This window comes from Herpailurus yagouaroundi, unplaced genomic scaffold, assembly GCF_014898765.1.
Source record: "Herpailurus yagouaroundi ecotype Mexico unplaced genomic scaffold, PumYag 28, whole genome shotgun sequence".
Lineage (NCBI taxonomy): Eukaryota > Metazoa > Chordata > Mammalia > Carnivora > Felidae > Herpailurus > Herpailurus yagouaroundi.
The window spans coordinates 137074752-137089490 of NW_024412376.1; the positions used below are offsets into that span (position 1 = coordinate 137074752).

The 14739-nt window shown below is 44.8% G+C and overlaps 1 protein-coding gene across 1 annotated transcript in view; it reads right to left on the reverse strand.

Moving 5' to 3' along the window:
• PGM2 (phosphoglucomutase 2) overlaps positions 1 to 14632 on the reverse strand; it is a 39734-nt gene extending 25102 nt beyond the window's left edge. Inside the window, exons 1-4 of the mRNA XM_040485995.1 lie at positions 14497 to 14632; positions 9059 to 9226; positions 4478 to 4584; positions 441 to 525 (exon numbers count right to left, since the gene is read on the reverse strand). Coding sequence (XP_040341929.1) covers positions 441 to 525; positions 4478 to 4584; positions 9059 to 9226; positions 14497 to 14547 — 411 coding nt within the window. The 5' untranslated portion in view covers positions 14548 to 14632. The remainder of the gene's footprint in view (positions 1 to 440; positions 526 to 4477; positions 4585 to 9058; positions 9227 to 14496) is intronic.
• Positions 14633 to 14739: the final 107 nt, after the last annotated feature.

Sequence of the window (14739 nt, forward strand, 5' to 3'; positions counted from 1 at the left end):
CCTGGGTGTCTCAGCTGGCTAAGCGTCCGACTTCAGCTCAAGTCATGATCTCACGGCCCACGAGTCTGAGCCCAGCATTGGGCTCTGTGTTGACAGCACAGAGCCTGGAGCCTTCTTTGGATTCTATATCTCCCTGTCTCTGCTCCCCACCTCCTCATACTCTGTCTCTCTCTCTCAAAAATAAATAAAATGTTAAAAAATAAAAAAAATAATAATAAAAATTAAAAAAAAAGAAAAAATCAATTCTGACATATTGAAAGTTGAACACCATACAAATATTACTAGAATGTGGGAAAACATATCCAGAGAGATGAGAGAATGTCTGATAAATGCCAAGGGGCTCTTCTGTCACATAAATACCCAAAGCCCAAAGACTAAAATGCAGCCATGTCCCATCCCTGACCCCGTGATAGAAAATTATAAGCAAAAGGGATACTTACCACAAAGGGGGTTGGGGTTATATCCGAAAAGAGGTACACAGGAATCCCTTGGGTAATAAATGTGGTTGCAGCAAGTCGGGCAAATCTGGAAATGCAGTGTGATGGGGGAGAAAGAACAGGGCTGTCAGGACTGTGCATGACAGTGAAGCACGAAGTGAATGCCCACCCACTTCTTTAGGTTCATTTGTTATATTTCCATTGGCATAGAACATTCAAGCTGGAGGAATCTTAGGAGTCGTCTCGTTCCACCCTTTTGTTTGACAGACATGGGACTAAGGCCAAGGAAAGCCAGAGAAGTCATCCCACGTCCAATGGCCACACAGCAGCTAAGCCAGGGCTGAGCCCAGCAGAGGGCAATTCTGCCCCCGTGGGACGTCTGCAGTGTCTGAGGCATTTTTGATTGTCACTGGGGACTGGGGTACGTGCTACCAGCAGGCTAGAGGCCAAGGATGTTGCTGCACATCCTCTAATGCACACAGCAGTACCCAACAAAGAATTATCCAGCCCAGTATGAAGTCACATGTCAACAGTGCAGAGGCTGAGAAATCCCAGTCTGAAGTTATCACAATCCAGCATGAGCCACACAGACTAGCATTTGATTAGATGTTCTCATAAAACATAAGGCATATTGACATATGTATGTGAGTGTGCATGTGATATGTGTGTGTGTGTATATATATATATGTGTGTGTGTGTGTGTGTGTGTGTGTACATATATATGGCATATATACATCTTGGCTCCATTCAGTCATTTAAGAAAAGATTCATTTTTAATTTATTTTTAATTTATTTTATTATTATTATTTTTAATATAATTTATTGTCAAGTTGGCCCTCATACAGTATATATAGTGTGCTCTTGGTTTTGGGGGTAGATTCCCATGATTGATCGCTTACATACAACACCCAGTGCTCATCCTAACAAGTGTCCTCCTCAATGCCCATCACCCATTTTCCCCTCTCCCCACCCCCCTCCCCCAATCAACCCTCAGTTTGTTCTCTGTATTTAAGAGACTCTAGGGCGCCTGGGTGGCACAGTCGGTTAAGCATCCGACTTCAGCCAGGTCACGATCTCGCGGTCCGTGAGTTCAAGCCCCGCGTCAGGCTCTGGGCTGATGGCTCAGAGCCTGGAGCCTGTTTCCGATTCTGTGTCTCCCTCTCTCTCTGCCCCTCCCCCGTCATGCTCTGTCTCTCTCTGTCCCAAAAATAAATAAACGTTGAAAAAAAAATTAAAAAAAAAAAAAAGAGACTCTTACGGTTTGCCTCCCTCCCTCTCTGTAACTACTCTTCCCCTTCCCTTCCCCCATGGTCTTCTGTTAAGTTTCTCAAATTCCACATATGAGTGAAAACATATGATATCTGTCTTTCTCTGACTGCCTTATTTCACTTAGCATAATACCCTCCAGTTCCAACCACATTGCTGCAAATGGCAGGATTTCATTCTTTCTTATTGCCAAGTAGTATTCCATTGTATATATGAACTACATCTTCTTTATCCATTCATCAGTTGATGGACATTTAGGCTCTTTCCATAATTTGGCTATTGTTGAAAGTGCTGCTGTAAACATTGGGGTACATGTGCCCCCATGCATTAGCACTCCTGGCTATTTGGATAAATTCCTAGTAGTGCTATTGCTGGATCACAGGGTAGTACTATTTTTAACTTTTTGAGGAACCTCCACACTGTTTTCCTGAGTGCCTGAACCAGTTTGCATTCCCACCAACAGTGCAAGAGGGTAAAAGAAGATTTAAATCTTTGACACTGACATTTTTCTCATCTTCCATGGTGGCTAGCTTAGGGCAGGACACAGAACTGAGCATTGAATCTTTCTTCCAGCTTGCAGTGAAATATTTTATCACAATAACTGAGCAGTTTTCTTCCAATGAACTACATTATACCATTACAGGTTTAAGCAACCAGATATATATTCATTCTCTCCCCAAGTATTTCTTGAGGACCAGCCTTATCCAACACTCTTCTTGGAGCTGGGTGGGCACAAAGAGATCTCTGTGCTTTAACAACTCAAGTGTTAAGATTCTTAGGATCCACAGAAACACAAAAATGATTTTGACAGTTAAAAAAAAAAAAAGGCTCCATACAAGGAGACTCATAAAAAATAAAACTCAGCAAAAACAATATTAATAAAAATCTGAATTAAGTCTAAACTTCATTTATTAGAATTGAAGTGACTTGACATGTTTATCACATGTTCTGGCTGCTTTTAAAGGCGCTGACTTAAAAGGAGCAAGGGAGACACTCAGCATATACGTTACATATACAAACTAAGTTACAGATCCGCACAAGAGAGATCCAATGTGTTCTCTGCATGTGCTTGACAGCTACTGTTTATGTTTCCCACCAGATATTTAAAATTGGAAGATTAAAGAATAAATAAACAGTTCCTTACATAAAATTCTGAGACCAATCATTTCTAGCTCTTTAAGAAGTTTCCATTTACTCATCATGAAGCTTTTACCAGGTATTGGTTTAATATTTATGCTACAAGTTCTAAACATCTTGCATGTTGTAGGTGATCGAGAGCGACCCTGAGCTCCACTCCATCCCATCAAACACTGAGACGTGAACCATAAACTCACATGGCAGTCACTTCAAGGAAATGATATGGCTCCAAGGCCAGAGCAAGAGATATCTGTAACTTCACTGATAACGTGAACATGTTTGAAGGATATATCAACCAGAAGCAGGACAGTCAGCCTAAAATGAAGCAATTTCAGAAGCTAAACAGGCACCGTTGGCCACATACGTGCACTGGGTACGCTCTGGCTGGAGGATGTGACCTGCCCCTGGGGCCAGGAAAGCGCATGCTTATGCCCTAATTCTAACTGTAAATTCACGAAGTGGAAACTGACAAACTGATATTCTGGCTGATACTACATCACTCTCTTACAAACACAGGGCTACAGTTTCTCTCTTGCTTTGTTGACAAAAAACACATTTTTGAGCCTGCAGCTTAAAAGCAAAAATCTTACGTCATTCTGAGTTCAGTCTGGTGGCTGGTGTCATCTAATCTTATGCCCTGGCTATGCTCCCCTCCTCGAAGCTGCACATTGGTTCCCGTCAATGCTTCTCTCTTAGATTAGAAACTCCTGATGGGCAAAGATTAGGACTCTATGAACTCATCCTGCACTATCTAAAGTTATGGAGACTTTTCATCAATATTAAATATTTGTATGTTCTTCCAACCTCAGAAACTACTAATACTCTTACTCTGGAGTGACAAAAAAATTCATCACAATAGGGGAAGTGTTCAAGTAAAAAAGGGAGTCGAAAGCAGCGGTTGGCAATCTGCAGCCCATTTTGGAAATGAAGTTTTATTGGAACACCACCATGCCCACTCAGCATGTATAACCGATGTCTGTGCTTGTGCTCCACACCAGAGTCAAGTAGTTGTGACAGACTGTGCAGTCCACAGTGTGTAAAACGTTTACTACTGACCTTTTAGAAGTAAAGTTTGCTGACCGCTGGTGTCAGCTTTGTTACGCTGAAATTGTGGCTCCTTCTCTCACGTCATGATCTCAGAGCACAGAGATAAAAGTACACTTTATAGGCTGTTGTGACAATGAAATGAGTAAACACCTGAGGGCCTAGTTCATGTTCAGCACTCAAATAACTGCTATTCCTCTCATCACCGTCATCATCTGCCTTTGGCTACAAGAGGGTCCCAGTGGTTTGGAAACAATATAAGAATGCAGCTTAAAGCAGGTGTTCAAGAATGGGAAGAAGCTCCTGCGGCTTATGAATAGTGGAGGAAAAAAATGACATAAGAGGAAGAAAGCGAGAGGAAGAAATAATGTTGTCCGTTTAAAAAAATGTCTTTCATTTAGATACATATTAACTTCTAAATTGTCTAAATAATTTCATTCCCTTAAATGAAAAACCAGAATTCTTAAAGTTGCAAGGCAGAACGGACTCCTTTTTATAGTTAAGCCATGTAGCTGACAAATGAATGTAAAGTGATTAAAAAGAAACCCACCAAATACACTACAAAAAAAGGCTTCTTCAATATCCTTAAATACCTTCTGCTGTTGCCTCCACTTGGTGGATGAGCTCGAGCATCGAAGCTAATCACAACACCTCTTTGCTTCAGGTCACTGAATTGTTTTTCCAGGTATCTGCAAAATCCCTAAAAAATATCCCACGGATAATGAAACACACTGAACAATAAGAAACTAACAGCTTCAGTTATTGTCTAACTATATGTATCAGGTACTGTGCTAGATACTTAGTATCTATTATCGGTAACTCCCAGATCAGTTTTGCCAAGGAATCCCATTTTATGGATGGGAAAGTTAAGGCTCAGGGAGGCTTGCCGGACACATGAATAGCAGAGCCCGGATTTCTGCCTGGGTCTGGTTGCAGGCAGTATAGTGCAGGGGTTCAAAACACACAGCATCTGTGGGCTTCATACTCCACTCTGCCACCTATGAGCAAATGACAAACCCCTTAATCGCGTGGTGCCTCAGTTTCCTGTTCTGTTTTCTAGGAAAACAACAGTACCTACCCCAAAGGGCTGTTTTAAGGATTGAATTAATATGCTAAGTGCTGACAATCCAACACCAAGTAAGCACTATGTGTTTGCTGTTATGAACATTATTTTTATTATTTTCCTTTAAAGTCTATATTCCTTCCTTTACACTAGTTCTAAAATGTCTGGGGACAGGGAGGTGTTTCAGACGTTTCAGCCTGCTCGGTAACATCAGAAGGTCAAAGAAACTTAATATGCTTTATAAGCTTTTGGCAATCATCTGGTCTAAACCTGTTCTACTTGTGATCTTGTTTTCTAGCAAGCCAAACTTTTATGGAGGCCTTATCAGTCTAATTGCATGGCATAGCCAATTATACACATAAAAATCGTGCAGAGTTTGGGCTATTATCATCTGCCTACAATTAATGGAACATGCAATTCCTGTATCTCAGTGTGTGCAATAACCTCACATCGATCTGAAATATGAAAGATTAGAAAACAGTGAACTTTGAACTCAATAGGTTTATATCACTGGACAAAATAGGTTTTATTACAGAACAAATAGAACTCTGGCTGATTGGGTAAGAATATTACTTATTTCACTTCGACTGCAGGAAGTCTTTTTTTTTTTTTTTTGGTCCCCTCCCTTGAAGGAAGTCTTTTAAAAATAAATATAACTTATTTTTGGTAGGGGAGATACTTCACAGTTTTGTGGCCAGAGCAGTGCCAATTGAGAATACCTTCAGTTTTCCCCCCAAATATTGTGTTGGGCTGATCTTCTGAGTTTGAGTGATATAGGAAATAAGGACACATGTACGTTGGTTTTGTGGCTTTTCCAGAAGATACTCAGATGCTTCTAAGGCTTCCATCAGCGACAGCACCCTCTCCCCAGCCCCACTCAACCCCTGCCCTATGGCCCCCGTGTTTAAGGGCACAAAAAGCACTCAGTGTAAGCCCAGCACCCTCACAGCACCAAACTTCTTTAAAAAAAACTCTGAGGCTGGGGCACCTGGGTGACTCAGTCAGGTGAATGTCTGACTTCAGCTCTGGTCACAATCTCCTGGGTTCATGAGTTGAAGCCCCACATTGGGCTCGATGCTGTCAGTCTATCAGTGCAGAACCCACTTCGGATCCTCTGTCTTCCTCTCCTTGCCCCTCCCCCGCTTGCACTCTCCCCAAAATAAACAAATATTTAAAAAACAAAAAACAAAAAACACTGGGGCCAGCTGAGACTAAGGATTCGAGAAAATGGCTAAGGGAAGAGGGAAAGTTTATTCTAGAGAGGACTCAGTATGGGATCAGGGAGGTTTTCAGAATTGAAATGTTATCAAAGGACATAATAAAGGAATTCTGTACACTTTCAAAATCTCAAACTATGAGTGGTTTGTCCTGGGAACCCTCTTTCTCTGATTTTGAAACCACTCCTAAGACTTTAAAAATGTACCTGCTGATGTCATAAAACTGTCGTACATTTAAACATCCTTGTCTCCCATTATAAATGTTCCAGAGTAGGCTGGATAATCAGGTCAAAGTGGTGGGGACTGTAGAAGAAATTATCACAAGGGGTGGCTGGTTGAATCAGCGGACCTTTAAAGGATCTCCTCATTTCAGTTTTGTGGGATTCTTAACAATCACAAGGTCTCCTCTCAGAAGGGGCCAATTCCCCTAGGGGAGACGATGTGTGAGACAGGGCCTAAGACCTTTCTGAGGATAGAGTTCATCATACTCAGAAACTAGATGCAGATGAATATAGGAGAAAAGGCTCTGAGTTCATCTTGAATCCCTTAGAACCCCCTAGCAATTAAGCCTAATGGAGACGTAACCAACTGGACTTTCCAAAGATAGCCATATGGATACATCCCATTCCCTGTGCTCCTCTAATGGGACAGTGACATTCCTCCATTGAGAGGTGGGTATCTATGTGCCCTCTCCCTGAACAGGAACAGCCTTGAGTCGTTCTAACAAACAGAGCATGATGGGAGTGAATTTGTGTGACTTTCAAGGCTAGGTCATAAAAATCAATAGGGTTTCCACCTGTGCACACTCTCTCTGGATGCTGTCACTGGCTGCTCTCCAAGCCATACTGTAAGGAAGCCCGGGGCACACAGAACGTTCCAGCCCCAGCTTAGCTCTCAGCCAAAAGTCAGCAGTAACTGCACACGTGTGCTTGAATGAGCTCTCAGGTGATTCCAGCCTCTAAGCTGGCTCAAGAGATGCCAGGTCCAGCAGAGATGAGCTGTCCCGACTGAACTCCACCTGCATTATAGATGTGTGAGCAAAATAAATGTGGTTGTTGTTCAAAACCGCTATGTTTTGGGCGATTAGTTATACAGCCCTGGTACCTAGAGCAGAGGGTGACTTTCCCGAGCGGCACGATCCCATGCAAACCATAAACTAGAACAGGATTCCTAGGCTCGCTCCATTCTAAGCCTTCCCTCCAAGAAGATCTCAGGGAGCCCTATGGCTTACAGAAATTTGTAGCCAGGGTTCCCATGGCATAAGTCCATACCCTTATACAAGACTTCCTTATTTGGGTTTCACTAGAACATGCTCAAGTCTGCCTTTTATGCTGGGAGATACATGTAAGGTACACGTAATCATTAGTCATTTTTTCTAGCCTTTTTACCTTTCAGAATTAAAGTCACCTACATTTTCTCTCTCTCTCTCTCTCTCTCTCTCTCTCTCTCTGTCAGAGAGAGAGAGAGAGAGAGAGAGAGAGAGAGAGAGTGTGTGCATGAGTGCACAAGTACAAGTGGGGGGAAGGGCAGAGGAAAAGGGAGAGAGAGAATCCCAAGCAGGCTACACGTTGTCAGTGCACAGGCCGACACAGGGCTCGATCTCACAAACCAAACCGTGAGATCATGACCTGAGCTGAAATCAAGAGTCGGGTGCTTAACCGACTGAGGCACCCAGGTGCCCAAAGCCACGTTTATTTTTAAACAAGCATATGTAGTTGAAGAAAGAGAATAATCTGTTCTTCATTTCCCTCAAAAACAAAACTCCGGGTACTCCATGGGAGCTCTTCTGTTTCATCAAAGGATTCATGTCTATTCCCGGCAGTTGGGTGTAGACTCTGACAGTAAAATTCACAAATGAAAGCAAAGGAACTCAGCAGTAATTTCCACCTATACTACAAATTAAAATGAAATAGAATCAGCTCCCGGGTATTCTGGTAGTTAGAAACGCTTTTCAATGCTTGCACCTGCTCCACCATTGCAAAAATTACAAAACCATAAAAGTCATCAGTTTAGCAGGTGGATTTGCACTGGAATGAAAGTTCCACGAGGGAATCTGTCTGTTTGAGTCACACTGTTATATCTCCAAAGCGTGGCACAGAGTAGGCATTCAATAAATCTCTGCTGAATGAAAGGAAGAAAGGAAGGCTGTATGATTTTTTTTAATGTTTTTATTTATTTTTGACAGAGAGAAAGCGCAAGCAGGGAGAAGGCAAAGACAGAGGGGATAGAGGATAGGGAAGCGGGGTCTGCTCTGACAGCAACGAGCTCGATGCTGGGCTCGAACTTATGAACCGTGAGATCATGACCTGAGCCAAAGCCAGACACTCAACCGACTGAGCCACCTAGGCTGTATGAATTTTGTTTGCATTTTGAATTTGTATGAGTTTTGTATGAATTTTGAAACAAGTTACCCCTTTAACCAACTGCACAAGCCTTACTTGACTGAGTAAATGTCCCTGTGCCTTGGCAAACCCACAAGACCCGGCCATAATTAAAACAAATTAGGTCCTTCAAATGCAAAAGGAGCCTGGGGTTATATAAACTGAGGAGGCTTAATGCCTTAGTAGTCTATCTATAGAAGCAAACCAAAGGCCAAGCCTGTAAATGCCTACGGGTTAAGAAATTAAAACCTAAGGACAGCTAATCACAAACTGCCTGCAAGACATTCCCAAATAAGGCAACCACTCCCAAATCCGCGAATTTCCTTGCCTTGCCTCTTCCTCTCCTATGTAAGTCTTTCTTCCAGCCCCTGCCAGTGGGATTCTAACTACTTCCGGTTTGGCACTGACCAATTCAAACAGAAACGAACCCTTAAAACGTTTACCATGCCTCAGTTTTATCTTTTAACGCTGGGGATGTGTTAAGAATGACCAAGAAATATGAAAATGTGGTACCTGTGTAGTCTGGATGATGGTCAAGCCATTCATACGAGAAATTCCTGCTCCCATTGGGGCTCGAAGGCCAGCTGTCCCGAACTCCATTCGGGCCCCAAAGCATTTTTCTAGTTCTTCTTTATTTCCATCTGCAATTAGTTGTTTCACTGACTCCAAAGTTAAAGGATTCTGCAAAACAAATGTATACAACAGACACAGCCAGCTGAATAGCAGAGTAAAAAATCTGAAATATATATTAAAAAAAAAACCACAAGGATTGAACCTATAGAGGAATAATGTATATATCTGAAAAGATACATATATATGTAAATATGTATACATATAAATATATATACATACATATATATATATATTTGAAGAGCCATATATATATGGCTTCTCAGTTTTGCAACTTGAAATATGAGTAAGTTTTTTTTTATTGTTAAACACAATGTTTCATTAGTTTCAGGTGTACAACACCATGACTCAATTTTTTAAAAATTATAATGTGTGATACTGTGATATGATAAGAAATACTATTTTGGTTTTGTCCCCGGCTCCTAGAACAGAGCGTCTAGAACCCTTGGCATTTCCTGAGAGGCAGGGGTGAGAGTATCTTTTGTTATTCACAATAAGCCCCTACAAACCACACCGGGAGTTTATGGTAATAGAGTGACTCCTGAGGGTGGGGCTGGTTGCCAGGGGAACCAGCTTGGGATTGGTGGGCTCAGAGATTGAGTCCACTCACCAGTGGCCAATGATTCGATCGCGCCTAGGTTAACAGAACCTCCACAAAAACTCTCAGCAACTGGATTCTGAGGCCTTCCAGGCTGGTGCACACTTGGGGTGCTGGGAGGGCAGCATCCCTGGAGAGGGTGTAGAAGCTCTGCAGCCCTTCCCACACACCCTACCCTATGCAGCTTTCTCATTTGGCTGTTCCGGAGTTGTATCCTTTATAATAGAACTGGTAATAGTAAGTAAAGTGCTTTTCTGTGGGCTGTGAGCGGTTCTGGTAAATTATCAAACCCGAGGAGGGGGTCTCGGGAACCCCTAATTTATCACTGGTTGGCCAGGTGACCACCTGGGGCTTTGGACTGACATCTGAAGTGGGGGTAGTTTTGTGGGACGGAGCCCCTAAGATCCGAGAGGGAAGTCTGTGCTGACTCTGGGTAGTGTCGGAATTGAGTTACATTGTAGGATGCCCAGTTGGTATCCATGGAGAGTTGGAAATTAACTTGCTGTGGAAAAACCACACATTTGGGGTCGGAAGTGTTGTGAGTATAAGAAAATAGTTTTCTCCTTTATTTTTTTTAAAATTCTTTTAATGTTTATTTATTTTTGAGAGAGAGAGAAAGAGTATGAGCAGGGGTGCGGGCGGGGGCAGAGACACAGAATCCGAAGCAGGCTCCAGGCTCCGCTCTGTCAGCACAGAGCCTGATGCAGGGTTCAAACTCACAAACTGTTAGATCATGACCTGAGCGGAAGTCAGACGCTTAACCGACTGAGCTACCCAGAAGCCCTGTTTTCTCCTTTATAATATGTTATTTTTTTTGCCCATCAAGGCAAGTGCTTTCGGAGAAATGGAACAAACACATGGTTTTGGGATCTAACACCCAGAATGGAATGCCAGTCACATCATCATGTACCAACTCTGTGTACTTAGGTAGCCTACTTAGCTTCTTGAATTCTCAGTTTCCTCATCTGTAAAATGGGAACAGTCTATAACCTCCTTCACAAGGTGGTTTGGAGGTACTTCACATCAAATTAATGTAAAACATTTTTCTCTGCTTGGCATTTAGTTCATTTTCTTCCCTAATATCTTCAAATTTTCCCACAGAGTTGTGAGATTATACAATTTAAATCAAAACCTTACTGGAGCACCTGGGTGGCTCAGTCAGTTAAGCGTCCGACTTCAGCTCAGGTCATGATCTCATGACTCCTGGGTTGGAGCTCCGTGATGAAGGGCCTGCTTGGGACTCTGCCTCTCTCCCTCTCTCTCTGCCCCTCCCCCGCTCAAGCTTTTTCTCTCTTTCAAATAAATAAATAAACTTAAAAAAAACTTACTATTGTCATGTCATAATTTGTTCTTCTTTTTTTTTTTAATTTTTTTTTCAACGTTTATTTATTTTTGGGACAGAGAGAGACAGAGCATGAACGGGGGAGGGGCAGAGAGAGAGGGAGACACAGAATCGGAAACAGGTTCCAGGCTCCGAGCCATCAGCCCAGAGCCCGACGCGGGGCTCGAACTCAGGGACCGAGAGATCGTGACCTGGCTGAAGTCGGACGCTTAACCGACTGCGCCACCCAGGCGCCCCAGTCATGTCATAATTTGTACAATTCTCTCAAATGTGACGCATGCAGTGGGTGCAAGAGACAAATAACAAAAACCCCAATTCGTCGATGGGGATCCTCAGAGGTTAAGTGACTTGCTTGAACATTGATCTAGTGCTTTTTCTATTACATAAACTGTTTCAAATAGATGCTCATGTGAACCATTTAAGTTCATTTTACATTGCCCTATTTTCTTTGTACAAGAGTTGCAGAAAATGTGAAGAATGGAGGAAAATGACAATCACATTAATTCCACATCAGGTTTTTAAAGTAAGACTTCAGAGGAACAAGAGAGTAAGCACTGTATCTTACAGTCACGATCCAACTAAATGAACCTGCAGCCAAGATATGCCACACCATTAAAATTTGAAATGCTATTGCAATAAAACCTTTGCTTTCTGGAATGGAGCCCACATTTCCATATTGTTCTACCTTGATTAGGATCAAGTAAAACCCCACCTTTTTGGGTTAAGAGCCATAGCTGGTGATCCTAGAGCACCATCTGAGCAACCAGATTGTCAGGTGCCCTCAAGGAAGGGCTCAGATCTGGCACATTAAAGAGGTTCAATAAATATTTGCTGAGTGAATGAGAAAACACAGACTTTAAGGTCACACCCAATATCCAGTGATTCCCCTGTGTACAGGGTAGATTTGGAAAATGCCACCTGGCCTTTGATAGCCATAAAAGACCTAATAGCCTGAGAGAAACCAAAGGAGGCAGAGAGAGAAGAATATAAAGTCAAGAGGGCGGCAGAGATCAGAACCGGCCCTGAGTGTGACTAAAGCTGACAGCTGAGACACGGGATGAAGGCACAGTGGAAATGCAGAGGGTGCCTGCCTTGTGCAGTGTGCTGTGTCAGGCCCTCTGCACCAGTGAGGGAGTGGACAGGGTCAGCTATATAACGTGGGGGAATCAGACCAGAGGGCTTGCAGTGCCTTTGGTGGGCAGGACGCTCCCCACCCGGTGTCTGTCTCAAACCAAGGAAGACACTGAGACACGAAAAAACAAGCAAGAGGAGCCGTAGAAATTAAAAACTAAAAAGGAGAACATCCCCTTTGCCTCTACCCAGGGAAGTACTCTCTCTCCATATACAGATACAAGATCTTGCAGAAGTTAGGTTTTGACTTCTTCAAAGAGAATGTTTCATGGTTTTAAAACACACGATCAATTATGACTTTAAAAGGATTCTACCCACCTCAAGTTACGAAGTTATCACGAATGGAAACATTTTCCCCTCCCTAAAGAATTACCAGGCTGTCTTTCCAGGAAAAGAAAAGCCACCCAAGGAGTTGCCAATAGCATCCTGGGCGGGATGTGCTCACATTTCCAGTACAGGGGCCGGGGGGAAGGAGGAAGGCCTGGCCCCTGCTGACAGAGCTTACAATCTGCCCTCTTTCACCCTACCAGTATTTTAGGTGTCTGCTAAGACCAGTGCCCTGTGTCAGGCTCTAAACACCATGTACGTTAGTGGAGGAGCGGACAGGCACGGCTGCATAATTTGTCTGGGCCCAGTGCAAAATGAAAATGTGGGACTCCTTGTTCAACAAGTGAATTTCAAAACAGGACAGCAGAGGATCGTACCAAGTGCTGGACCCTCCTAGAACAGGGTTGTGCCACCCAACACATGTCCTGCCTTCGAAGTCAGCCCTGGTGGGCCAGACATTAAACAAATACACTTACAAACAAGTTTTTGTGGGTTTTTTTTTTTTGGTTTGTTTTTTGTTTTGTTTTGAGCAATGCAGACCAATTAGGGAGACATAATTTATCCCTGGTTGCCAGGGAAGGCCCCTCTACATAAATCACATGTAAGTTCAGGCCAGAAACAGGAGTTAACAGCTTGAGAAACAAATTCAGCAGAAGAGGAAGGAACATTCCCGGGAAAACAAACAGCCTGCCCCAAGGGGCAAGTAGGAGAGTTAAAGAAGGGAGGAGGTGCTGTCTGCTGCGGGGTCTCTTTGCTCCTGCACCTAAGAGAGTGAACAGGAGAAAAGCTAGCGGTGCTGTGCTCAAGGAGTTCCCTTCTGTCATTCCAACAAAGTCGGAGACCAGAAGAAAACGCCTGAAGCCAGGCGGGCCCAATCAGGAGCACGCACGTTCTCAACCAAGCACCTGGGAGAGGTGGATGGGAATACTGCTCCCTGCAAAGTTCCCAGGAGCAAAAGGAATAGGCTGGACGGAACGATTCTGGGTTTCTGGGGATGCACAGCGTACTACTAAAGGACGAGCCAGCGGTCCGAGTGACGCGGGCACGCGAGCACGCCCCAATTGGACGCGGCCCCAGAGCCCGGCCGGCCGAGTTCAGATCAGCTCGGGCTCGCTCTCCCTCTCCCGAACTTGGAGCCCCAGACGGCCAAAGGGCTGGCTTTGTCCCGGGACAACTTTTCCGGGCTTGCCCCGGCTTTGCCACGTGCAGGCCAAACACAAGGAGGCCTGGCCACCCCAGCTTCCTCCTCTTCCGTCTTCCCGCATTTGATGAGAAAAACAACTTAGTCTTTCTGGGTTGCTGCCAAGTCATTTTACTTTATAACCCAGCTCACACCCAGAGGGATTTCCGCCCCAAGTTTTCCTTTGCTTTTCCCGGGGCATCTTTTAAATAAGCACTTAGAGTTCAGCCCGGGGGAAAAGTTAGTGACCGCCGCCCTAACCACCTTATACTGGGTGCTTGCTACCCTACCCTCTCTCCGGCTCCCCGGGACGTCATACCTGGGACGGAGGACTGACCTTGCCCCGGCTCTCTGCATACCGCCCCCCTCCCCTTGAATCTGTAAGTAATACAACCAGTGAGTGGCTCTACTTCCTTTGTGTGGATGTATTGCAACCGCGCCTTGCATCAATATGCCCCGGTGGGTTCCACTTCCCCAAAGAGGAAGCCCGGCAGCTGAGGGAGCGAGCTGTGGCCTCAAGGGGGTGTCTCCCTATGACAGGTTGTAGCAGGTCGTAATCTGCATATTCATAATTCGGTACTCCACCTCCGTTTCTCCACCGGCCGTGGGCCCTGCAGGTGCGAGCGGCCGGAGGGAAGGAAGCTCAGGCACCCGCACTCCCCGCAGGAAAGGTGGGGGCTCCTGGGGCGTGCAGAGGAACCCCACTTCTCCATCCGACGCTCCCACACCCTGTCGTCCCTCACCTTGTCCCATCGCAGCCACCGCGCAGTCTCCTGGTCCAGCCGGGTGTCCATGCCGAGACCGCAGCCTCCCGGAGCCGCCGCCGCTGCCTTCCAGGCGCTGCCAGCGGCCCAGTGGGGAAGGACTGCCCTTCCGGCCTGTCAGGGAGAGGCCCAGGAGGGGCCGGGAGACGCGGAGGCGGGGCGGGGAGAGGCGGAGGCGGGGCCGGGAGAGGCGGAGGAGGGGCCAGGCCAGGCGGAGGCGGG